The sequence below is a fragment of the Passer domesticus genome, chromosome 14 (assembly GCF_036417665.1).
Source record: "Passer domesticus isolate bPasDom1 chromosome 14, bPasDom1.hap1, whole genome shotgun sequence".
In the NCBI taxonomy this organism is placed as follows: Eukaryota; Metazoa; Chordata; class Aves; order Passeriformes; family Passeridae; genus Passer; species Passer domesticus.
The window spans coordinates 8,037,748-8,064,648 of NC_087487.1; the positions used below are offsets into that span (position 1 = coordinate 8,037,748).

A 26,901-nucleotide genomic window follows, 5' to 3' on the forward strand; every position below is an offset into this window, starting at 1 on the left:
GTTAAAACAGTGTAAATAAAGATGAATTTTATCATTATGGCTAGTTCTGTAATAAACTAGCCATAATTTGTGATATTTCATAAAAATGCAAATTAATCAAAGCTTTTGTCATTTACAAATGATTTTGCTTATATCTGTGGGGTATTTTGACACAGACTCTGTGGGGTATTTTGACACAAACTCAAAGTTTATCACTCTCTACCCTTTTGAAGTTTTGGAGGCCATAAACTTGGAGATGACATTACCTTAGCAGGCCCTTTGATTCACATGGGATTGTTGGGGTCATTGATTCTTTAAGGGGCATAAATGCTTTTCTGCTCAAAAAACTATTTACAACTAAGAAAATGTAAGGAGTTGTTCCTTTGCTAGCATAAGGATGGAGCACTTTCTTGGAGGGAAAACTGTTATTTTCAGTAAACCCAGGCATGACTGAACATGTATAAAACTGAGGGTAAAGTCTTTGAATAAGATGCAATTTCATAGAAATCAAAGCTTACGTTCTGCAGAGACTGATGGCCCTCCTGTCACATGTGCTTTCCTGTAAGAATTGATGTGTGATTGTCCTAAAACCTGATGGAAAGTCTGCTGCTGCAAAGCATTTCACCATTTGGATGTAACTCCACTGGAGATGACTTAAGGTGATAGTTTTTCTGTGCTCAGTGCTGTAGGAGTGACAGATAATTCACATGTGTGTGTTTCTGGCAAGGTTCCATTTCCTGGACATATCCACTCTTGTAGCTGATAGGACATTCAGACACCTTATTTCAGACAGTAAAATAAATGTGGGTTTTTTTTTTCTTAAAGAGAAGATGTCTTTTACAGCTCCACGTGCATGTTTGCATAATATATATCTTTTATTAAACTTAGTTGATATCCTTGATATATGGAATTTAAAAGGAATTTGTTAGCTCACATGCCTTAAATTTTGTCTAACATGTTTAAACAGCTATTATGTTGTTGAAGCCTTTAATGACCATTGAAGAAAGTGGAAATTTATATTTTTGGACACACTTGATTTATCTACTTAGCAAAAAAGCATGCTGTGATATTTTTCTAGGGAGCTTAATATAATGTAACTGTTTATGAGGTAAAAAAAAGAACTTCAAGGAAGTGAAAATGGTTTTACTGTATCTTATGACAGTGTGAAAAGCACAAATGTTGAGTTGCTGTGTTTTCAACTGCCCCATTTTCCAGCTAAGGTGCAACATAAACTATCTTAATTAATATTGTGTCACCAAAAGGTTTTGAGATGGCCAATTGAATTCTGCCAAGATAGAGTCTTTTGATGAAAACATATCTTTATTGATTGTAGAAGAAGAAAATCATTCTTAAAATGAAATCCAGAGAAAAAAAAGTCATATCCCTCAGAGAAAATTTCTGAGTGGCAGGTTGAGATTAACATCATAAAATTGAATTTGTGCTGCAAACCTTTGATGTAATCAGCAGCTGGGAGATGGTGTTGCCCTTACTGTGCTCCTTCTGATTGTGGTGAATTATTGTGTGGAATGAAATAAGTGTTTCTTGTGTCACTCGTTCAAGAAATACAAACAAGGTATTACCAGGTGCTTCTTGCTAGTTAAAATGGGTTGTATCGATTGCTGGTCCCAGTGCCCTGCTCTCCTGGACTGCAGGAGCAGGACATCCCCATCCCCAGGGAGCTCTGGGTGTCACTCAGCAGTGACTCCAGCCCTCTAGGGTGTAGTCCAACAGGTCTTGAGGAAAGTCCCATCATATCCTAAAATGAATTACCACAAATGGTGTGCAACATACTTAAGGAGAGCGCAACATTTACATCATAAAATAAAGTTGTGAAAGCAGCGTAGAATGGACCAACAGACTGCAAAGCAACTTTGAAGAAAAATGATTAGCTTTTTACTAAGAGTAAAACCAATATAGATAAAACTTGATTTTCTTGTATAGAAACAAAGAATATGTCAGATTAAATGAAAGAGCAGACAGGAACAGGAGAATGAGATAGATGAAAAGCACAAAAACCAAAGGAACTGGTCATTAAAAAATTTAGACTCTACTTAAATTTTACTTCCTATGTTTTCTTTTACTACAAAAATGAATATAATGGGGTGGTGGGGGGGAACTCATTGAATCCAATGCAAACAGCCAAATTCTGCTATTATCTTAATATTTTCAGCACAGCAAATTTCTGCACAGTTTTGTTTTGTGCCTGGATTGATTGCCGGACATTTAACTGGGCTTTTAAGAAAGTGACCTTCTATTGACAGCTTGGAAGGTGTAGGAAACATGAAATGAGTATGACTATAAATTCAAAAATGTTTTTTGGCAGGTTAACTGTTACCTGTAAAGTGATATTTTGTTGTAAGAAGTCTTTCTCCTTTTATAAATAAACTATACATTTGCATTTGGTAGGTTTTTTATGGGTTATAGTGATGAGAAAGAAATTTGTCGCAACCAACGTTTTTTAAGGTGAACTGTTTGAGATTAGGTCCCTGGGGAGAGTTTAGCTCCTCATTTTAAGGACCTTGGTGTATCTATATTTATCAGAAGTGTTATTTCTGAAATCATTGAAAGATCAGGATATTTATTTTCTTTATCAAGAAGTGTCATTCTTACAACTGTAGCTAATAGTTTAATATCTTGAGGATGTGTCATTCAGTAAAGCTTCCTTTTGGCTCTTGAGCGAGCACTGAAAATGCAAGGAACAATAGGGAATGTGTGCTGCCATCTTCAGTGGGGCAAAACAGAACCCAGATTTCTCACTTCACACCACTGAGTGCATGGGTGTGCACACTCCTGAGACCTCAGCCACTCTTCCCTTCTAACCCTTTATGTTCCTAGGCCGCTGGCTTTAATGTTATAATTTTTATTTTGAGAAAATACAGCTCAGGGAAGGGGTGTGTGCCTGAGGTTAAGCAGTAATTATGTAGCAGTGATTGGAAAGTCTGAGTTGAGTCCAGTAGAGAAGCTAACAATTATTTCATTTTGTTTTAAGGTCAGTAGAGGAGTCAAAGTCAAGATACACTTAGTATATATGGAGAAAATATATGTTAAACTATGATGGCACTGATTCTTTGTGGTATAATCTGACCTCTTTCATTCTCATCAGTTCATGACCAGTCCTAGTCAAAAAAGCTGAGTGATGAGGAAAAGACCTTGCATAAATATGTGCTTAGTAAGGCATTCAAGGTCAGCCCTTCGGTTTTCTGGCCTCTTAAAGCTTTTGATTAGACTTTTAAATATCTCATGGCTCCTGTAGAATAAGAGATGTTGTACTCAGCTTTCCAAGTTAAGCTTTAATACTACACAAATGGTCCAAATTACTAAAGTAGTACAACCAAAGCCCTTAAAGCTGAGATTTTGGATAATTTTTCAAGTTAACAATGGTTTGTGGTGTGTTTCCGGTGTGAAAGGAACTAGAGACAGAATAGTAGAGATTGAACAAGTTAGTGTTGAGATGGGCTGGCATAGTTTTAACTAAAACCAGAGCTTTTCAGTAATGAGAGAGCACTCTTTGGCAGTATGCTTATAAGGGCAGCACAAATAAGCTTATTAGGCTGTAAGCAGGGAGAAGTGGGCAGTAGGACTGAGAAACGTGATTTCTGGTTGAATTATGGGTTAATGCTGCAAATCAGACATGCTTGAGTGGGCAGAGCTGGAGGAATTTGACACGTGCTGATAAGCTACATGCAGCTCTGATATGCCTTGGGCAATGTTTGACTTTGTGAAAACAGCTTTTACCTTTTTAAAAGGAACAGTCTGATAAATATCTGTTGATTTTATTTCAAAAAGTTTGCTTTAGGTGCCATCAGTATCACTAAATTTTGGTAAAGTATTGTCAAAATGTGTCCATGTGGATATGCTGTATTTCTAATGAAGTCATGCTACACTAAGAAGCAAAGATTTCATTCAAACTGCTTGTGCATCAAAATATCTTAATTCAAAAAACCAAGAAGCAAGTGGATTAAAAAGTTAAGGACTGTATTAATGCAAAAATTAATATACCTTCTGCTTTCCTTCTCTTGGGCTTCAGTCATAATGTAAAGGAAAGCATACAAAATATTCCTGTAACATTTCAGTCTAAATTAATTCTCTTACAGCAAGTGTTTTGTCAGTAGCACTAATTTTTTATTCATGTTACTCATGAGTACCTAAACAGTCTGCAGATAAATCATCTCCACATGGGCAAATTCTACCAGCTTGTTTTCTTTTTAACATCTGTTGATTTGAGTTCTCTCAAATCACTTGCTCATCACTTGCTCAGCAGTAGGTCTTTGGCTAAGAATATTGAGCTTGATTCTATGTTCCCCTTATAAGAAAATATAATTTATGACTTAATATTCAATATTCACTGCAGTACAAACCTGAATTGTGCTTCCTTGTGTTGTTTTACACTAATTGAACACTCCCATGGTACAAGTATAAAAGACTACATGATCTGCAAGCAAATGCATTTTAAAGATGCAGGATTTGGCTCCTCAAACTCTTTTGGCAGCCATCCCTTTATAAGCTCTATGAAAATGGCAACCTTTTTTTAGCTTACCTGATAAGTAAAAATGTGTCATTAAGGATTGTCCAGAACAGCTTTTATTTCAGAGCACAAACTGCAAGATAAAAGGATTTCAGTGTTCACCAGTAACTTCATATGACTGGAGATTTAAAAAAAAAGTTTTAGAAAAGTCAGATTCTAATGCTGAGGACAATAAAATGTCTCAGTATTTTTATATATCCACAAGGAGCTTTTATATGAAACTAAGTGGGATTTAGCCTAATGAACTCATGACCTCAATTTTTTCTTAGATTCTTCTTCCTCTGCCCTCAGCATTCTGTCAAGGTTATATGGCAGGACCTCAATAGTCTGCCATACCAGTCTTTTCAGCCTTTTTCTCAGTAGCTGAGCCCTTTATCTCATTTTCTTGTCAGGAAGCAAGACCATTCCTTTAGTTCTGTATCACTTTAGGCTTTTAGTAATAGTCATGAAGATGCCTCTTGTCCGTGTCCCTGCTTTCAACTGCTGTTGTGCTGGGTTACAGCTTCCTTAAGTATAACTTAAAAGGCTGCTTCTGTGCTCCATTTCTGTCCTGTGGTCTTCTCTGAATTATCACAGGAACTGCTCTTCATGTCACTTCTCATGATTCCTGTGTTATTTCCTTTGACTCACTGTTACTGGCTGTCATACATTTTGTTCTGCCCACTTCCCGTCTCGCCTCAGAAAAGTTCAGCTTTACTGTCATGTTTTTTGACTGAGTTCTTCCAGTTGCATTACTGTATCTTCTTTCATTTGGAACCTCTTTCCTAACGATGTACAAAGGGCTCTGGTGTCTCTTCTTTGTCCAGGACAAATTGGACCACACCTTCACACAAAGGTGAATTTTGCTTAGTGGCTGCAAAGTGGTTGCTCTGAAATATGTCTTCAATCATATTATTGCTGTCTGGATTAAAAGAAAGATGACACAGGTGACATACAGTACTTTTGAAAAGAAAAAATGTTTATGTAAGAGACTATAGGTAATGGTGAATCTGAAACAGCTTAAAATCTGTCCCCTCTTGTTCACTGACACTTCAGAATAACATGTTGACATATACAAACAATTTTGACATTGTTCAATCTGTTGTCAATCTGTCTGTTGCCCAGCTGGTGGGAGTCAAAACTACTCTCAGCCAGGCGGACAACCCCATTATTTTTTTTTTTTTCAGTAGGGACAAATCTATTAGATGAATTTTTTTTGGCAAGGGACTCATGTCTTGAGCAATAAAGTCTATTAATTCTCTGTTTCCCAGCTTGCAACTCTGCTGCCGCCTTTCTTGTTGTTCCTGTCTCTAGGATGTGCCACAGAATGGTTGGTATGTAGTTAGGTATATAGCTTTGCCATCTTGGGCCTCATTTTCCTCTTCCTCCTTGACCCACCACCACTTCTCTCCTTTTGGCCATATTATCTTTCTCTTGTCTTACCCTTCTAAAAATCACAGAGTCCTTATTGACACCCTGCTCTTGTGCCACCTCTGCTCCAGCAGCTGGCTCCTGCTGTTGCCAGTGAGCAGCGCTGCTGGTTGGAGGGTACAGGGGAAGTGTTGTGTATTCCACCAGCCACATTTGGGGAGAGCAATGTGAGCCCATCAGAGCTAAGCCAGGTTGTGTGGGGCAGCACAAAACTGTTGTTGCTGATGATTCAGTATTCTGATAGTACCGGTCCCTGAAATTGTTAGTGATGTTGGCGGCAGCAAGAAAATGTTTCAATACCTTATCAGTGTCTTACAGCAATGTTTTATGGCTTCCCTTTCCAGATGTTGATTACATTCCCCCCTTTTTTTAGGTGATTTTTTTCTTATGTTTAATCCTACGTAGGATCATCATGACTTGTTTGTTTTCAGGTGTTGACCATGAAGCCATCAGTACCAGCTGTGGCCGTGTGGGGGAGAACAGCTCCCTCTCACAGCATCACTGCTGTGATGATCACAGATGACCAGCAGACCATAGTTACAGGGAGCCAAGAAGGACAAATATGTCTCTGGGATCTTTCATCAGACTTACAGGTTTGTGTCCACTGTGCTACAGTTTGCCAAATAGACTGGAGTTTTATCTTTTAGTATTGACAATAAGATTATCCAGACTTAGAGTTATTTAGAGGAATTTTTAAAGGTAGTGTGATATTTGTTATAGGAAACTCATGAAGCAGGAAGTGAAATGCCTATATAAGCAACCTGTTATTTGCAGAATTTGGAGAATTTTTCATAGATTAGCATGCCCAGTGGATTATAATTTGAGGCTGTGCTCTGAGCAATGGCATCAAGTAACTATATACAATTAGCATGATTCGTATCTTGTGAAGGGTTTTTTCTATTGTAAATCAATTGCTGAGCAGGACCTGTAATTTAAAGGAAAAGTATTTATAAAACCAAATCTGTCTGCCAAGATGGGAGCAGCAAGATGAAACTTATTTTTGATGCAAGTTATTGCTTTATTTAATATTTATTTTCCTCAGAATGGAGCACAGTCAAAACAGTTCCTGGTTTTTTATTCTGTGTTTCTAGAACTATGTTTCTATTCTTTCTTTTTATATTTAGGTGCCCCATTTATTCTCAAACACAGTCTGAAAGTTTGCACTTTTATGAGTCTACCTTTTCCAATTAAGACCTTTGCATGCAGTCATAATCAGGTTATTTAAACATGTGGTATGAAACACATGCTTAAGAGCTTTGGTTTATCAGTTTCTACTTTACTGTGCCACTTTTGGTGCTTTCTGTAGAGTGAAGGCCAGAGATGTCCTGCACATTGCCTGTTTTATCACATTTGATATTCTGTATATTCTTCAGAAGATGAATGCAGTGAATACTAAAACTTAGCTTTATGCAAGCTGCATAAAAGTTCTTCCATGTCTTTCTGCATTCCAGAAACATGATGGGAGAATATAAGAATATGAAGCAGGTTGACAATTATATAGGTCTACAAGTAATATTCTCTTGGTTTTAGATATCCTTAGTTTATACAGAAATTGTTTGAGATAAATCATTGTATTATTCTCCTAGATTTCATCTAAAGAAATTCTGTTTGGCCATACTGCTTCTGTAACTTGTTTGGCAAAAGCAAGAGAGTTTGAGAAACAGCCATACGTAGTAAGTGCTACTGAAAATGGGTAGGTAACTGAATATTCAATAATTAATTTTTTAAATCATTAAATGTCTGTCAAGTGTAGGTCAGATTATGCATTTGCAGAAATGTTTCAGTCTGCCTCCATGATATTAAAATGATAGCAGCTACTTAGGATAGTGACTACATTGTTAATATTCAACGGTCCAACTAAGAGCTTGTCCCATGGACAGCAGAAAGGTTTGGAAGATTCACATATCCATTTAGTAGACAGAAAAAAGGAATTATTAAAGGGGTTGACTAGACCCTATTTAAGAAGAAATTAATGGTTTATTGGGGGACATCAGCAATTGAACAGCATTTGAATATCATGGTGTTTGTTTCTTCCTGAGCACAGACTTGAGAACTGAACCAGTAAAAGAGGCTAATATCTGCTTATATGGTTTATGGTTCCTCAGTCAGTTTGTATAGAAACAGAATAGGCATGAATTAAAGGCATATGTGCTCCTTTTCTGTATTTAAATCTGATGTGCTGTTTTGGAGAATATCCTTTCAGAGGACCCTTATCTTGCAGCTTTTCTGCTATGTGTGTGTTATGACATAGCCTGTCACTTGAGTCAAACTACTTCCTGCATTTCTGCTAGGTTACACTTAAGAACCTTTGATAACATTTTCAGCTGGGGTTTGAAGACCTGTTTGGATTTCATCTGTTGAAAACACTTAGGGCTAGCTGCTTACTTCCTTAAGGGCTTTCTTAAGCAATTTTGTCTCACTGCTTAATTATATTCCCTGTTTTTTTTGGGTTTGTAGTTTCTAATTAACAGGACAGCGCTGTTAAAATGGCTTTCCATGAAGACTAGCTGTCAATTATCCTTCAAGCTATACCTTCCAGCACCTTAAGGCTACTGGTTTCTCCCTGAGTAGTTTATTTATTCTTTCTGGCTGCTAGGATCCCTGGCTGTTTCTCTCATTCAATCATGAGTATACTACAAAGGGATAACCTGCAAAAAATACTATTTCAGGCTTCTTAATCTTGAAAGATTAGACAACCTCACTGGACAGGCAGTGGTAAATGTTACTGTTTAGGTGCAGAGAGGGTGAGAAACCTACAACCAGTTTTGTATTGCCCTTCTATAGTTCTGTTCAAGGGTTCTGAGAAGAAGCTGCTTTTCTTCCCAGTTCTGAAGTTCTGTTAGTGCAATACTGCTTCCAGATCATACTGGGAGCAAAGACGCAGTACTTAAAAAAAAAAACAAAACAAAACTGGGATGGAAAGTGTTAAGAAACAAATCAGGATATTGCTGCAGATATAACATACAGGCATGCTCACATCCTAAAGATTTTAGCTCTGAAGGGATCATTACACTTGTTTGGAATGTGTATAGGTAGGATTGAATTGTCTTCTGGCCCCTTTAAATGTTCACTTTTATCAAATTACTGCTGACTTCCCATCTGTATGACATAAGTGCAAAGCATCCATCACTGATCTCTGTAAGGTTGCAACATGAAGGTGAGGTAATTACAGATAGGAATCCTTGTTTTCAGGAGGTGGAGGGTTTGCCAAAATGCATTTTCTGGCTTGTGGATAATTCACTTTTGCCATTTTCAAGCTTCCATCTTCTTGTAGTGAGGATGGAAGTCTTACGTAAGATGATTCTATGATAAGCTTCCCTGTTCCACTCCAGATCAGTTTCAGAGTTTCTATAACTGGCTAATCCCAGAAGAACGTGCATGGAACAATATTTTTTGTACATCTAATATGAAAGTTTATAAAGGAATCTCTAATGATTCATGAGTTCTCACTGATGTCCTGAGTGACAAACCTGTCCTACAGCACATGCTGTATGGAATGTGTGATATGGCTCACTCCTTATTAGTACACACAGTAAATTGAACACATCATCCAAAAGCTGAAGTTGCATTCTGAGATTCTGGTCTCATTTGTGCATGCTTCTAGGTATGTATCTGTCACAGTAATGTAGCTAAAGGAGTAAAGTTCTGATACAAACAAGGAGAAAATCATTGCTCTGGATGGTTTCACAAACAGTATAAAGCTTTCACTTTATTTCTGACGTTGGATCTACCAACTTTGATGCTGCTATTTCTCAGCTAAAAAATATTAAGAAATAATGCTTTGATTTTAGCATCAAATGCGAAAGTAGGTAGGTTAAAATGCAAATCACTAAGTAGTATTTCTTATATGATAAAATGCTGTCCCCAATGTATTCTTTAAGTCTTGATACATAAAATTTCTTACAATGTAATGTGAGAAATAATGAAATGAATGTTTTAGTTTTGGAAGTAATGTTTGTTTTTTAAATAAAATCTAAAAGCATGAAATTTTAACATTCATTTGCTGAGCTATAATAGCTCATACAGCCTCATTTACAACATTTAATTTGATTGTCTCTTGTAATCCAGTCCCACTGCGTGTTAAATAATGTGTAGATAAGGAATGTGTGCCAAAGTCTCTCTCAAACAACCTTAAATGTGTCCAAGCGTAGCTGTAGTGTTGCACAGGTAGTCAGGTGGTTGTGTATTGAAAGCGGATTTTGAGAACAGCCTCATGATGGCACTGTTTCTTCTTAACAAACCTTGTTCCTCTCAAGAATTGAAGTCTGATGTGGGAGAAGATGCATGATGCTTTTCGAAACGTGTGGTTTAAGTTCAGTGAAATGAATCATTTTCAGGAGGATGTAGTTCCAGTGACAGATAGTTACAGTGACATGTTGACGAGCTGTAATGGCAGTATACCTACAATTTGTTGAAGACCAGAGTTGGTCTTAAAGTCAGGTTGGTTGCAAGGCAGCAGGGTGTAATTACCAAAACAAAAAGAAACAGACACTGTATGTCATCCCCTGCTAATGACTACATTTTCTTACCCAGCAATCTGTAACAAAAAGCTTTATAAATGACCAGACTACACTTAAATACAGCACTAAAGAAAAACTTGGTGGCACAAAATTATTCCAGCCAATTGAGTGGAAATGACAGAGAATAATATGAAGTTATCTTTGGCAGGGAGATGTGTGTTTGGAATGTCACTAGTGGACAGTGCATTGAGAACGCAAAGCTTCCTTATAGGCATACAGCAATCCATGTAAGTATAGCAGCTTTTCATGGGGCTCTGTTCATTGCAAGAGTTTTCCTTTATTAACTTGATATTTTTCAGAAACAGTTTGAAATGTATAGCTTGTGACATAGGAAAAAAGACCCTGTCACAAAATAAGGGTTTTTCAGGTTTTTTTCTTCTCAGAAAAGAATTGAGACTTTTACGTTCCTCTGCATTCCTTAATCAAATCAGACTGATTACTTTTAAGCTGCAAATATTTGAAGTGCAATATTGATTAACTTACTGTTTGTGCATCAGGTAGCCAAGTGAAATGGTCTTAATCTTTGCTCTTGTCTTGTTAAAATTGCATGGACGCTTCAAGTTTGATATTGGCTTTTTCATGACATTTTAAAAGTACGAGTAATCTGGCCAAACACTGAGACAATCTGCTGAAAGACTTATTTTTAAGCTTTTGAATGGTTTTGGTGCTGAACTCCTGACCTCAAAAGAGTTCACCCCATTTTCAAAAATACATGTTCCTTTATTGCAGAACTTTGGGACAAATCCCTTATTTTCAGAGAATTTCAATATTGCTTCAGATAATTTAGTGTGTCTGGTTGTTTACTGTATCCAGGTAAAATAAGTATCTAGATTTTGGAGTGTTGGGAGTGTTTGAAATGTACGTGAGTGAGATTTGAGGGGCCCAGTGTCTATGGGTTTGATTCTGGGACATGGCTTATTTCTGGATATGTTAGTAGAGGAGAAGCTCAGGGTTCCTGTGTTAGTTAAAATGCTGGTCTTCTTCAGTGAGGAAGTCTAAGCTGGAATTAAGGCTCCAAATGATGGATATCCAAGCCTTCATGTAACTCCAAAGCACAGCCAATTTGGAATCCAAAATTTTTAACACTTCCAGAAGAAAATGTTTTTCCTGACACATCTTTGGTTGAGATGAGGAGTTAAAATACAGTTGTTAATTGTAAAGGGAAGAGGAAAAAGCTTGGATATATTGCCAACAAAAATTATGGAAGATTAATTTGTTAATTTTTTTTCTACATCTATGTATATGTATAAAAACTGTATAAATTAAGAATTATTCTACACTTTTATTTGTGCATGTGCTTAAAGTGTTCATATTCCTTAAATGGATTTATGTACACAAAACAATACTTACATTGCTCCTAAAATTATAATTTGACCTGCTATGTTCTTGTGCTTAATTAGATTTTAATAGATGAAGTTACAGACAAGTTCTGCAGGGAAGTAGGCAAATCTGGCCTAGCTGATTAGCTGACAATCTGTACATTTTTTGTGGAGATCAGAGAGAATATTCACTCTTACCCTCCAAGCAGGTGTAGCAAATACTTGTAGAAAATAGGTAGTTCCTCTCTATTAGAAATGAGCTAAACTGAATTGTGGCTAATAATTATGTTTGTTTAATAACTTGGGCAAGACAGTTGAAGGAAAATAGGAACATCTAACAGGAAAGCTTTCCTAGGACAAGTAGGTGTTTCTGGGAGGGGAAACAATTCTTAAAATGCAGCCTTCAGATAACTATCATAAATTGTTTTTCTGTGTGTTTTGTTGTCGATTTTTTCCTTGTTCCACGGGGAATGGTTGCTTGTGCTGTAGTTAATGTTTGGTTTTAATTGAACTACTAACCTATCTGCTCTAGTAGGTTCCTTTTGTTCAGTGTAGATCATTTAGCTATGAATGGCAGATGTCAAGTAGTACAAACTGAATATTTGCCATTTGAAATGAAATTCAACTCCAGGGTCAACACTTAAACATTTGTGGCTCTTAACCAGTGTGGAATTTTCTCAGAGGAATTACTGACTATAAATATCCTCTATTTCAAGCCTAATTTAATGGTAACAGTAATTGTAAAGACTAGCATTTCTGCCTATGTTTATTCATAATATCTATAGTACTATTTATCCTATTTCCAGTTATTTTTACTACACAGTTCAGTTAGTTTACTGAAAAACAATTATTATACAACCAAAACTGTACAGAAAATTTATAGATGAGGTGCCGTTTTTTGGGTTGTCTGATATTTTTGTCTGACTAGATTATTGTTCCCTTTAAGGTTAGCAATAAGTGTAAATCTGCTTTGAGGTGGCTGCTTATGCATTTATAGAAATTTGCTACAATTACAGCTAGACATGTAATGCAGTTGTCCTTGCACATATAAAACACCTAGCAAAAAAAAAAAATCCTCATAGTCACTCTGTTCCTTTGCCTTGTGTCTGTTGGTTTTTTCCCTGTTGTAATTGCTGAGAAAGAATCTTCTGAACACTAGGGTGTTCAATGTCAGAATGAAGAATATCCTATGGAGCAGAAATCCTTCCTGGAAAGTAATCAGTAATTAATTATGAAAAATTTAATTACAAATATTCTGCACGTTCACCTGATTTTTCCTTTTCATACAACTCTTGATGACAGGAGCTTTATGAAAGGTTTGGAGGGGCCTCTCACAGAAACAAGTCCCAAACTCCTTAGCAATTTATAGGGAAAATTAACAAGTGACTTTGTTCCAAAAATTACAAAAATCCTAATATTTGGGAAGGACAGATGCTGCTTCCAGTCTGAAACACCTTTTACTAAGCTGTGTGTCCTGCTAGTGTCATTAGTAATATTGGGTACGGTTTCACATATGCCTTAGATTTTTAAGTGATGCTACAAGTGTTGATTATGACATGTTCAGTGTGAAAATCTTCATGCCATTTGTGTATCTGTGCTGATTCTCTGCTTTCCACTTGGACAGTATTACCATTGCTCATTCCGAATGACAGGTGAAGGCTGGCTTCTTTGTTGTGGAGAATATCAAGATGTTCTTATTATTGATGCTAAAACTTTGGATGTTCTTCACACTTTATCATCATCTCAGTCTTCTGATTGGATAAATTGTATGTGTATTGTACACTCTGCAAGAATTCAAGGTACATGTTTTACATGTATTTATGTAGGTAAATTAAATTGTGATAAAATATTTATGCATCGATGGTATGTTCCTACTTGATTTAATATCAAATCATTTCACAGAGCTGATATGTAGATGATGTTAATGTTTTATTGATAGCACAAGGGGGTTTTAAGGCTCCTGTTTTATTTAATATGTTTATAGAGAAAAAACTACCTATACTGGCTGTAAAGAGCTCAGTTCTTGGATTGAAATATAAATAAGTTTTGTAATATCAGATAAATTAAAGGCACAATACTACAGTTCTGTGCCTTCTGTTAATACATTATTCACTGCTTGCTTTCATGTTTTGTATTTCTGTACATAATTTACTTTTATTTTTTGGTGTAAAACTGATATTTCATCTGAGCAGTGTCCTGCAGAATCCTTGTTTTAGTGCTGAATAGATAGGGACTGTTTGAACTCAGCTTCAAGTTGACTATTTGACTGTTAACTTTTTGCAGAAGACTCTTTAGTTGCAGTGTCTGTAGCTGGAGTTCTCAAAGTATGGGACCTGTCTTCATCTCTGAATAGCATTCAGGTCAGTGTTAACATGAATGTTTTCAAGTAAAGGCTACATTGAAGCAGAATATGAATAAATGTGCATCTTCTGGATGTATATTAAATAGAGTTTATTACTTATGTTACAAAATTCTGAAAACACCTCTGCGTAGCATTATTTAAAATTGGGCCATTGAACAGCTCTTGCCTTGACAACTGTATTACATTTTGGCCAGGGTTCTTGTCTTTTCATATTCCAAGATGCTTAAGTTGCAATGCTTTCCTGCCATCCTGATAATGTCTTTGAACCCCTTCACTGTCCTTTAAACTCAAAGCTCTTCAATATTGGCCTTTGTACTCCCTCTTCACCCTTGTTACTCTCTTCAAAAAGGTCCTTTGGATTTTGTTTTCCTCAGTCTGCTTTTCACAATGCTGTCTTTACTTGGAAAAGACTCTTGCTGTGTCAAGTGTCCTATTTTTCTACCTTCAAACTCACTCGTTTCGAGTTAATATTCTCAGCAGCTGTCACCTTCCATGAACAAGTGTTAGAATTGGGATGCAATTTTTGTGTTTTATTTATACTCTAAAAGCTACATTCACAAAGGGACTTCAACAGTGAGACAGAAATGGCAAAATATCAACAGACTTCTCTGAATGTTGGTAAGTCACCCCTGCCTGGCTGGACAAACCAGGGTGTGGGCAGCAATACCTGTTCTTGGGAAGAATCAGTCTCCTGAGGAGAGTCTGTCAAGTTTGGTACCATCCTCGTGTTTTTGATTTATCTGTGGTGTTTTGGGGTGGGTGCATCTTTTCAACATTCCTAGAGCAAACCCTACTGCTGTGTTTTAAAAATTCTGAGGGTTCTAACAACTGATTACAGATGTCGGAGGAACATATGGTGTGGTGCAGTCTTTTTACTGCCTGGGGGCACCTTTTGTGGAGGGACTGCTGCAGAGTTCATAACAATCCGGCTAAATTCTAAAGAGCAGTATTTTAATAAATATTGTTGGATCTACTTGGAATTAACTGAAGCTGCAAGATGTAAGAAAATGGCTTTCAGTTTTATAGCCATGATTCAAGCACATATAGCCCTTCTCTGAGAGGTTTTGAGACTGTTGGTATCTTAAACAGATAACATCAATTTAAAGTGATTTAATTAATAATTAATAAATATAATTCCAATAGAATCATTTTTAGTGTGATGACTTTAATATGCCTGATATTACCACAAAAAGTGTGAAAATACATACATTGTTTTTAACAGTACATTTAGCAATACAAAGCTAAGAAAACTAATTACTTTTACGCTACCTTTAAAGGTGTTAAGAGCAAACAAGACACCAGCATCTCAAACTGTCCTGCTTGCAACAAGAATGAGCGGGAAAATAAAATATTCATCAGCTTTTCTGAATCTGATGCTCTGTTTTATAGGTGTTATAGGTATTTTTTCACTGAAGAATGCCTGGCAGATACTCATTACAGTGGTATCTATTTATGGCCTGCCTTTGGTCCTTCTCTATATTCATTATCATTTCTTTAAGTGAGATCACAGTCTGAGCCATACAGAACATTTATATTCTTCTGTTTACATGTTAGTTGTGTACCTGTTGCCTTTCTATTGTTAATTAAGAATTATACATTGCTTTGAATTTTGAAAGTCTATTAATAGAAAGTTATTTTCAGTGTGTTGTTTCTATCCTAAAAGCTCAGATATCTGAAACAAATTTTATAGCCTTTTTTCCCCTCTGTGCTGTAAAGGAGAAACAAAGTGTGTGCGAGAAGGAATCAAAATCTCTGGACTGTGTAAACTGTCAAGCAGTAAGATTTTGTACTTACACGGAAAGGCTCCTTCTTGTTGTGTCCTCCATGTGCTGGCAGGTACATTATTGAGAATTACACTTCCTTTTTAATGTTGGTAATTTTGAAAAGCAAATATGATTTTTACATGCAGATACTTGTTTATCTCCTTAGTTTAAAGAAAGCATTCACAAATTCTCAGATATGATTATGCCTGCAACACTACTTTGCTTAACTGTGGGAAAGAGATGAAGCTTTTATTTTTTATGAATGTATTTCCTCTTTAAAACTTTAACTCCGAATTGGCTGGATAGAAGGGGGATTTAAGTATTAGACAGTTTTAGAGCACTGTGAGTGCATTATAGTCCTCTCCACAGTGCATTTGAAAGGGAGACAAAGAATAAAAATTCCTGTTTAAGTATGACAGAAGTACTCACAGTTGGCAAGTCCTCAGTAGTCAGGGACCTTTGTTTGTTGATAGCAGCAGCAAAACTAAAGACCCAGGCTATATTGGTTTTTTTGTAGCTATAATATTGTAACTAAAAATTTAAAAAAAAGTTTTAGAGAACACAATGTATTTAAACTGAAACTTATTGTAAAAAATTTATATTTTTATTTTCCAGTGCAAAAAAAAATTCTCTTACATTAATCACTCACTATTATTTTAATATTTATACCTGATTCCAAAATCTCTGTGGGGACAGGAATGTGTCAAAAAATTTTATATGTACCTGGGTCAACTTCAAATAATGTAGTTGTATCCTTGAGATGTCTCTTGGGCTACTTAAATTCCATACAAAAGCATTTATAAAGTTCATGTGTAGAATGGATTTTTCCACTTTTTGTGGAAAAATATCTGTAATATGCATGGATTTCTATTAATTTCTATAATGAGACTATAAGGTCCTAATGCTACTCTTTGGTTGGGTTTTTTTTTAACTGTCAGTTTCTTTAACTTTGGACTGTATGGTTTGACTCCGACTTTGCAGTAGTTTATCAAAACATGTTAGGCTTTAACAATATTTGTTCAACTACAAAGAGTTGAACTCATGTTCTACTTCTGATTCTCTGTCCAAACCTAGTTTAGGTTAAAATTAATTTGCCAATACTATTTGTTTTGTTGTTCTTCTGAACTTAGGTCTATGATTATTGTGATTTCTCCTTGCTTTGTACTGAGTTCTGTAAGAGTGGTCAGTGCCTTGCTGGTGGGGAAGTGCTGGCAGCTTACAGACTTATCATCTGGACAGAAGATGGCCACAGTTACATCTACCAGCTGCTAAACAGGTGGGCTCAGATGGGAAATTCACACAAAAAGTTCAGGTACAAGATGAACTTTGGGAGGGTTACTATGGAAAATCTCTGCATGTTGCAAATGATCAAAAACCAGAACAAAACCACTTTGGCACTCAAAGATTTACCCTGAGTTTGACAGCCCTCAGTCTTTGTTTGACACAGCAGGGGACATAGGAATAAGATTAGCCATGTAGAACTTGGGCAGCTGGTGCTGTGATTTCAAAAAGTCTCCTGTAATTACTTATTTGGTTACCTTTAATTGAACTTGTGAATCTTGGATGTTACTGTTCCGCTTTCTAAAAAAATGACTTTCTAAAGCTTGTATGTTTAAAATTGCTTGTTTAATTATACAGTGGCCTTTCTAAAAGCATGTACCCTGCTGATGGGAAGGTGCTGAAGGAAACAGTTTATCCTCATTTACTCAGCTTTACTGGCATGAAGGAAAATAAGGTAAATTCATAAGGGTCTGAAAGTTTGTCTGTTTGCAATAACCTGAATAATCCCCAAAGAACATGTGAATTCATCAACAGATTCAATTGTTCTACAAAAACAAGGAATAATATTTATTCCTTCATGTTAAAATTGTTACTTACAAACTTGAGAAGGCTCGTAATGTATTTTGTCTGATTTTTGCCTATATTTAGGCTTTTTTCCCAGTGGAAAAATGCCTTTATCTTCAACTGTAGATAGACTGGTTCTTGTTTATTTTCTCTAATTTTGGCAAAAAGAAAAATATTTTTAAAAAAGATGTGGTCTAAAGTATTTTTAGAAGCTTCTACTTTTCAAATCTGTAAAAAATTAATAAAAATAAAATCTCCCAACAAATACAACCATGCCATAAAACCAAAATCAAAAAAGGCAACCCATGAGCAAAATGTGAGCAAGTTACTTCTTGTTTTATTAAGGAATATATGTATGTTTCATTGTAACTATACAAATAGGTTTTGTATCCACCTGAAATGGAAGGAGTCTGAATCTGTGGCATTTTATCCAGAATACTGCTGGCTTGAGCCTTCAGAGGCATAATCACATGCAGAACTTTCTTGCACTGTGAGCAGACTGATGTACCCAGAATGCATAAAATGAGACACATATGACTCTCTTCAGATCCATGGCCTTGGATTGAAGAAGCCTCTGATGTTAAGAGGAAGATGGAAAAGTAGCTGATCTCTACACTTTTGTTTGAGAATTTATATTTAGTACAGCATGTCACACCAATGTCAAATTTGAAGTTACTGTGTAGACATGTATCTCAAATGGACACAGCTGTGTTGGAAACCTACATCTTCACTCTTAATGTTGTGTTTTGTGTGATCACAAATAAGGAAACACAGATGATTTGAAAAGAAGAAAATTCATTATAATTAGGAAGCTGGGGAATGGGGGACAGGAAAGATATGTGGAACGCCTTCTTACTTGGGCAAAAAATGAACCAGAGCAAATAGAAAGGATAATTCTGTGTGGCTTTGGGGGTTTTTTTTGTTTTGTTTTTGGTTTGTTTTTTTGGTTTTTTTTTTTTTTGTTTTTTTTGGTTGGTTGGTTTTTTTTAGTAATGCTGATTGCTAATGCTGTTGTAATTGTTGGAAGATGTGGGTTTAATTCCTGCTTGAAATTGCTTTAGTTTGAGTTTTTGTGCAACAGCTCAAGCAGGTTGTTAAGCAGTTTCTGAAAATATGCAACAGAAAATATGAAACTTATTTTTATTTGTAGCTGACTAGAAACATTGCTAAATATATACCTGTGTTTTGTTTTCTAGTGTTTTCTGTTGACAAACGTAGGCTTTTAGAAAGCATGCTTGTTGCATAATCCTGTGAAGCCTGACAGATTTAATTTTCAGTGGAAGGGAAATAGCATAAGCCATTCAGCTTTTCCCCAAATGCTGTGATCTAAAAATCAGATAGGATAACTGCTGAAGGATGCTAAAAGGTCAGAAAAGGTGAGGGAAAAGAAATAGCCAAAACACATGGCTTAGCAAATAATAGGGTTACGGTGGTGGTAGAAAACTCACATATGCTTCCCCCCAAATATATGCTTTTAAAAAAATAATGACTCTCTCTTCTAAAATATTTTTGCTTTAATACTTGCCTTACTGATTGAATCGTTTTTATAGCAGATTTGTGAGACAACCAAATCACCTGTATGATAATCTGTTTTGAACTCCATTTTGAGACTATAAACAAACCATTTTACAGGACAGTTAATTATTTTGAAACTGGTTCTCAAACTTTGTCATAAATAAGTATATCTAACATAAGAGGTAATTGTAGAAAGTGATAAGCTGTCTCCTGAGCCTCCTTTTTTCTAGAGTAAACAATCCCAGCTCCCCCAGCTGCTCCCCATGAGAATTGTGCTCTACACCCTTCAGCAGCTTCATTGCTCTTTGGAAATGCTCCACCACCTCAAGACTGAATGATGGTGTTATGGGTTATTACCTGTGTAAAAGCATAATTCTTACCTTTCATTATTTGTAGTCATGCGAACTGTGATGACTTGCAAGCTTGACATGACTGAAGCTTTAATGGATTTGTTTTGATGCAAAAATTATCAATATTTTACTGCATTGTTTTTTCAGCCTGACCTTGGTCCTTATGTTGGTGAATCTATAAACCCAGGGAGACCTCCCAGTCTACGTTTCCATTTGGGATGTGGGTTTAGCCAAGGATACTTGCAAAGCAGGGGTGATCCTTGAGAGGTTCATACCAGGCAGAGTAGACTTGGTCTGAGCAGGATTTAGTGGCAGATAAGGAAACAACTGTGGCTTGTTCTGTATTTTTACATCTTTCGATGAAAAAAAACAACCCTTCACATTTACAATTAATTATTGCATTATTTTATCTGTTTCCTTTCTGAGTATTGACTTACTGTTCCTTTTCACAGAGTCTTCCTTTTGTCATGGGCTTCATGAATGAAAGAAAGGAGCCTTTCTACAAGGTTCTTTTTTCTGGTGAAGCTTCAGGACGGATCACTTTGTGGCATGTTCCTGATGTTCCTGTGTCAACGTTTGATGGTTCTCCAAAAGGTTTGGCACTTCTGGCACCTTACTACCATATTTTTCCTTATGTCTTGGAGTCAATTTTACTGAAAATCAAAATTCTCATAAAAACTTTTCATGCTGAAAAGTGGTGCTTATTTATTCATTGTGTGGTGATTGCTTGTAGTTAGGAGGAATAGCAACTGCTGACTGTCCAATCCTGGACCACAGAAAGAATAAGTTAAGGGAAGTGATCAAGAGATGAAAAGGTGTGTTTTGTTTACTTTGACTTTTTATACTTTGTTTTGCATAAACAAAATACTGTCTTGCCCCACCCTCTAGAGATCCCAATTACAACCATGTGGACTCTTCAGGATAATTTTGATAAACATCATTCCATGTCAGAGGGCATTATTGATCAACTTTGTGGATCTGAAGATGGATTTGGAAGCACAGTTGTCAGTTCCTCTGTGTACATACCTGGTCTTGATAAGCTTGTATGTGGATGTGAAAATGGGAAAATTTTTGTGACATTAGGTTTAGAAACTGCAAGAGCAAGACTTTTAGAAAACATATCTTTTCTTGAAGGTAAGTTTTAACAATTAGTTCAGATTCATCTTGGTCAAACACAGAAGACTTCATAATTCTGGCATCACTTCTAGTGATCTTTGTAAAAATTCTCTGAAAAGTAGGGCTGGAATGGGATGAGGGAAATGGATGTTTATGATGATCTTTCCTTCCATAGCTGATCTATTGGATCACAGCTTAGTACTAACAAGGTGCTTTCCAGTAGTGGGAATCTGGGCATGGCTATGGGATTGGATAGCCCCTAGAAGTGAGATGTGTGGCATATCACTGTATTGGCAGTTTCCTATTTGATTTGCTCTCTAAAAGATCATTCCACTGAAGGAAACATAAAGGGTACATCTCAGTACTGAAGCTCAGCGTGCAGACCTTTGTTCTATCTTTTACGAACAGGTCCAAAATTCTTTGACACTGTATAAGGGCTGGTTATATTTATCCTGACTTTCAGGAAATGTGCTGTAAAACATGGAACTCCTAGTCTTAAACAGCGAAAATAACGTGTAATCTTGTTTCAGATAATCTACCTTATAAGGTTCTGAATGGTCACAGTAGCAGAGTCACTTGCTTACTTTATCCACATGACAAATCAGTAAGATTTGATCCCAGCTGGCTGTTATCAGGGGGCCAGGATTCTGTTGTGATCTGCTGGGATTTATTTACTGGAGGCATCCTACAGCAGTTTAATCTGCAGTCTGGTGCAGTGACAGAGCTCTTGCGATCCCCAGAACACTACAGAGTAAGTAAAAGCATAAAATATGTATATATGTATATATTTATATACAAGAGAAAATAAAACATTATCTAGCTGTGCTTTACCCACGCCACTTTATGCTTAATTTACCTTAATTTAATTGTTGTCTTTGAAAGTTGCTTTTAATTGCAGGGAGTTGAGTTTTTGAGTTTGTAATATATTAAATTGAAGCTCTTAACATTCTAGTCACCATTTTTATTATCATGATTATTAACTTATGTCAATCTGATTAACTCCTCCTGAAATTTAAAAAAAATTACTCAGTGAGGCTAGGAGCTTGAACATACTATTTTAATCTTCTCTATTGTTCCAAAAGATATATACTTTATTTTGGTTCCTGACACATCTTTTTGGTCCTTTGTGTGTATGTTTTTTGCATTTTATGATATTTAGAATAATTTAAAGTTGTGTTCTAATTAATTAAATTCTAGAGTTAAGTTTAGGTGGAAATTTACTGTACTGAATGTTCGATGTAACTTTTGAACTATATATTCTGTGAAGCTGGGATTTCCATTTTTCCTCTTACAAAGCCTGCAAAGACAGATTTGATACTTATTAATGACTTGCAGTCCACTTACATGCCAAAATAAAATAGTAAAAAAAATTGTTTGCAATAATAAGTTTTTAATATTTGTAAGACTCCTTTTCATCTTTATTCTGAAAACTGAGTAGGATTTAATGCCTGCCTGGCTTGTGTTTGTCTTGTTTACAGAGCTGAATTGTTCTATGGGGATATTCCTCTGTGTGTCACCAAAAATTACTTGCAGGAAGGGAAGGTTTTACAGTATCAGATCCACAGAGCGTGAAATGAATTTGTAACTTAGTTTTTTTGTTAGAAATACATTACCCTTGGCTTTTTAGACCTGATAAAATTTTATATTACATGAACACCAGTTTGGTTTAAGGTAATTTTTTTACTACTTTCTCTTCTAGGACAACTGCTACTGTGTAGTTGGTTATATAATCACTGCTTTGGTATGCTAAAAATTGTGAATAAATGGAATTAAAATTACTGTAGTTAAAATACTGGAAAAACAAAGATGAAGGTATGTTTTCCTGTCAGGAAATCAGTTGTGTAGTCAACACAAAATGAGTTGTATAGTCAACACTTGCTGAAAACAAGTTGAAGATGTTGGCTGACATAAAATATAATTTTCTAAAATGAGTATGTTCTGGGAAGGAAATCAGTGGAATACTCTTCGTAGGCCTGCTAAAATGATGTGCTTATGAATTACAGTGGTTACAGTGTTGAAACTGGAGTTTTCTGTTTTGCAGTTAAGAGACCAGAGTATAGTGTGCTGTGTGTGCAGCGACCACTCAGTAGCAATTCTGCACCTCCAGAAGAGAGAATGTCTCTTACATGCTAGAAAGCATCTGTTTCCTGTGAAGAAGATAAAATTTGACCCTCTTGAGAATGTGCTAATTGTTGGATGTGAAGACAATTCAGTTTACATTTGGGAAATTGAAACAGGTAATAACACAAAGGGGTCATCCTGTTTGTTTTGATGTTTTGGTCACTTTCCTGAATGTTTTTCTGTCACATGGTGTTATTTATAGAAGGCAAAAACATTAGTAGAAATGTGAACACATTGATTATGTGAATGGGAAAGTTTCAGTGTTTGTATAAGCAAGAAAAAAAAAATTCTTACAGTTCATTGTATGCCACTAGTAAAATAGAATGGCTTAAGTCCCATCCTGCTGATCAGGAGTTTAGCTGACATAGCAGTGAATTGAGTAGAATTCACCTGGGAGCTATAAGTAAAAAATCAAACTTATTAAAAGGACTGATGATTTCAGTCTAAACTGTCCCAATTTGGAATACAAAATTATTATTTATTCCAAAAATTCATGATCTGAGATATTGTTATTTAATTGCTAGTCAGTTAACAGTAGAAGATAATTGCAAAGCTCATGACTGTGTAGACAGCAAAACTGGAGTGTTTTCAGGATAAACTGTAAATTCCCAGGTGATTTGAGAATGCAATGCTGATTCATATGGGTAATAAATGTACTTATTTGAGCTTGGACAGACAGGATTATTAGGGGTTATAATGTTATTAGACACTAAGAGTGTCCAGGCAATTCAGAGCTGTGTGTCCTGAGAGGAGGAAGATGCATTGAGTCCAGAGCTACTGAAATTCACAGCATGATAAAACTGTATCAAAACCCAATTTTACTAACTGAGCCCTGAGATCACAATTTATTTTACAGGTTATTACAACACACTATCTACACTGTTTGCTTTAGACAAAACAGGAAAAATCAGAGTATATTTGACCTGTCCTTCCTTCACTCATAAAACCATTGCCTGTTTCAAGATTAAAGAGGAAATAAAATTGATACTATTGCTCATGCATATTACATATTCAGACAAGGGTACAGATGGCTAAAAGTGTGGTTTTTGTTATGAGTATCACAGAAGAATGAGTGTAACAGTCACCACCTCACCACAGGAAAAGATACTCTTATTTGCTCTACAGTAGCAATTAACAAATCTTTTTTGTTGGTGCTCCTGTTATGCATTGCTGACTAAAAGGTGCCATCTAGGGTCAATACCTGAGAAAGCCCAGTAGGATATACTGTAGTTGCTTTAATGTTGAATTACATCTGTATTGCAGCAGAACACAAGAGGTCATGGCGTTGATCCTTGAAATTGGCCTGACCTAGATCAAGAGCTATGTAGATACTTCAGTGGCACTCAGACAGACAAAGCATTGTTCAGATGTGTGACAGAGATGCCACAGCATCACTGAGGCACTTCTGCAGGAACACAGCACCTTTCATTAGGATTTCATCTGTTGGCAAATAAATGGGCAACCACACACAGTCCCACTTGCCTACACAGTTACCTCTGAACATATCCTCTAGCTCAGTTAAATAGGATAAAATCTGAGCAGTAGTCTCGTGCTTGAGTTCTGTTATAGGAAGGGACATAAGATAGCTTTTATTGCTTCTACAGTCAAAAAGTGTTTATATTTCTTCTGGCTATGCAGTTAGCTTCATGACTTGAGCTTTGCCTCTAAGTTAAAGTCAGTGGAGTATTGTGTCAGACTCATATATCACTGTTTGCAGTTAAAAAAATGCATCTGAACAGTGTTCCTGTGCTAAAGTAATGGATAGCTGGGAAAACAGCCAGTCTGTATAGAATTGCAGGCTGTGGATTAAGAAATTTCTATGAATATTTCAGTATTTACACTGTTGTAGAGTCAGCAATAATTCTGTTGAATTTGACAGGTGACTTTAGAAAAGTTTAGAGACTTAGCACCACTTTGACTCTAGAATGGTTCTTCCATCAGGTAATTAATAGGGTGATCCCTAGAGCAGATGCAAGATTTCATTGTGCAGTTTCCTGTTGACAGAGGTTGACACACTTGTACAGAAAGTATTCCAAAGGACCTGAAAATGTTTGTTTCAAGATGCTTTCATAATTATCACTTTATGAGGCTGAGGCAGAAGAAACTTTGTCCTAGGTTAAACTCTAAACTAGTGCTACTTCGTATACAACTTGTTGTACTCTCTTTTCATGAGATTTACAAAAATTACCTTATTTTACATGATCACTGGGAAGTTTCTGAGTACAATTGTCTACATATATTCTAAATAAATAGGCTTTCAGCATAGCTTATGCTGAAATGGTAAATAACAGGAGTATAGTTGACTTCAAGTGTAATTTAAGTATGTATCTCTTCCCCACTGACTAAAGACAAGTCTAAAAAAGATGGGAGATAAAAAAGAGATAACTGCCTGTTGCTCTTACAGGTCTAGAATTAGATAAATTTATTTATATCCTTAATTCCCTTGATTTACAGAGTAAAGTGAAATGATTCTAAGTTTAAATGTTGATATTGCACCTGCATGTGGGTAGTGATATAGAAAACAGCACAGAGGCCATGGAATAATATCTGTGTAATTTAATGTATTTTACCTAAATTTTAATATATGGATACGGCAACTTTCCATTACAGTGGAATATCTTTCCATGACAATGAATATTGATCTAATCATACATTTGGAATATTAATATAGTATGTGTACAGGATATTCTCCAAACTTGTGTGCTAGAAGACAAATATGAAAATCAATAACAAATTTTATTCTAATTAAAGTGCAGAATATTTCTTCCAATAACCACCACTTGAAAACCCCTTCAATAAGGAAATTAGCTGTTATCTGTATTGCTTTTACATTTTCCTAACCAGTTGGTATCTTTGCTTTTTTAGAAAAGTAAATATCATTACAACAAAATACAGTAATAAAAGGATGAAAGGATTTTTACTTGCTGTGTACAGCATATGGCAACATGTCTACCAAGCTGCCTTTAGATCCAATGTGTATTAAGAGTGAGGAATGAATGGGTGGGACTTAAATAGCAATATTCCTTGCTCAGAGTTAATAATCTTCATTTATCAGTGATAAATTGTTTTTCAATTAGTATGAGTTTAGAGTGAATTTATTCCTTGAATTCATAATACTTGCAGAATTAATAATTTACTAATTTCTTGTTACTTTATTTTGCCTTGCAAGCCTCTGTTTTATTAAGGATATGTTTAGTTTGAGTTTAAAGATAGAATAACATCACTTAATAAAAGTTCAATTTATTGTTCAGCTCTCATCCTACATTTTTAGCTTTACACTGGCTGTGTTGTGGTTTTTTCATACTCCCCCAGGGAGTGCAAATTTTTAGAGCTTTCTTACATGCTACTAGCTCCAAAAAAAGATTGAAACATATGCCTAAAAATATTTTTATGAGGTCAGATCTCCTGAATAGTCAAAACTAACTCTGCTTACAATCCTTATTAGAAAAGGTCAAAAATCATCAATAAGTTATAGACAATAACCAAATATGCAACATTTTGTTTTATCCACACTATTTGTGTATCGCTTTCCCTATTTGTGCTCTACCTGAATAATTTTCTGAATAGAATACTTTTCCTTGTATTTTGACATGTGTGTTATCACAGTATCTGAGTGCTTGGTAACAATAGTTCTGCCATTTTCTGACTAAGTGCAGAATTGTTACAGTTGTCTTGGCTTCTAACATCTGCATCTAAACAAACCAGAAATCCTAAGAATGACAGTTTTATATAGAATTATTCGGAGAACACTAGCTGGTATGTAATTTTAAACCCCTCATTTTTCAATGTATTGAGTGTACCAAAGATATACATAGAAGTACCCGCTACCTTAATTCAGAGGTTTTCTTTGCTATTTCTACTTGATTTTGCAAATGTAGTATCAGGGTGATACTGATGTATTTTATCTCAGGGTTTTTGGTAGAGGTAAGTCCGTTCACTGTAAGGAGAATCTTTGTCACCATGTGGAATGTTCTGCATGGACCTCTCGTCCTTGAGCAGGCAGGAAAAGCAGCAGTGCTTCAAGCAATGCTGTCACTGAGGTGGGAGCAAGGCATTGGCTTGGAGGTTCAGTTCGC

General features: G+C 35.9%; 1 protein-coding gene across 16 annotated transcripts in view; it reads left to right on the forward strand.

The window, feature by feature from the left end:
- WDR72 (WD repeat domain 72) overlaps nucleotides 1-26,901 on the forward strand; it is a 337,194-nt gene that overhangs the window by 1,745 nt on the left and 308,548 nt on the right. For 12 of the 16 annotated variants that reach the window (XM_064388824.1, XM_064388826.1, XM_064388823.1 and 9 more), the window contains exons 2-13: nucleotides 6,346-6,507; nucleotides 7,501-7,607; nucleotides 10,583-10,661; nucleotides 13,378-13,552; nucleotides 14,037-14,113; nucleotides 15,832-15,951; nucleotides 17,009-17,154; nucleotides 17,517-17,613; nucleotides 20,041-20,182; nucleotides 20,477-20,722; nucleotides 21,235-21,455; nucleotides 22,746-22,941. In XM_064388824.1, coding sequence (XP_064244894.1) covers nucleotides 6,355-6,507; nucleotides 7,501-7,607; nucleotides 10,583-10,661; nucleotides 13,378-13,552; nucleotides 14,037-14,113; nucleotides 15,832-15,951; nucleotides 17,009-17,154; nucleotides 17,517-17,613; nucleotides 20,041-20,182; nucleotides 20,477-20,722; nucleotides 21,235-21,455; nucleotides 22,746-22,941 — 1,759 coding nt within the window. In that variant the 5' untranslated portion in view covers nucleotides 6,346-6,354. Of the gene's footprint in view, nucleotides 1-6,345; nucleotides 6,508-7,500; nucleotides 7,608-10,582; nucleotides 10,662-13,377; nucleotides 13,553-14,036; nucleotides 14,114-14,679; nucleotides 14,734-15,831; nucleotides 15,952-17,008; nucleotides 17,155-17,516; nucleotides 17,614-20,040; nucleotides 20,183-20,476; nucleotides 20,723-21,234; nucleotides 21,456-22,745; nucleotides 22,942-26,901 lie in introns of those variants that run through there. The other 4 variants (XM_064388836.1, XM_064388834.1, XM_064388837.1 and 1 more) reach the window with 4 other exon arrangements.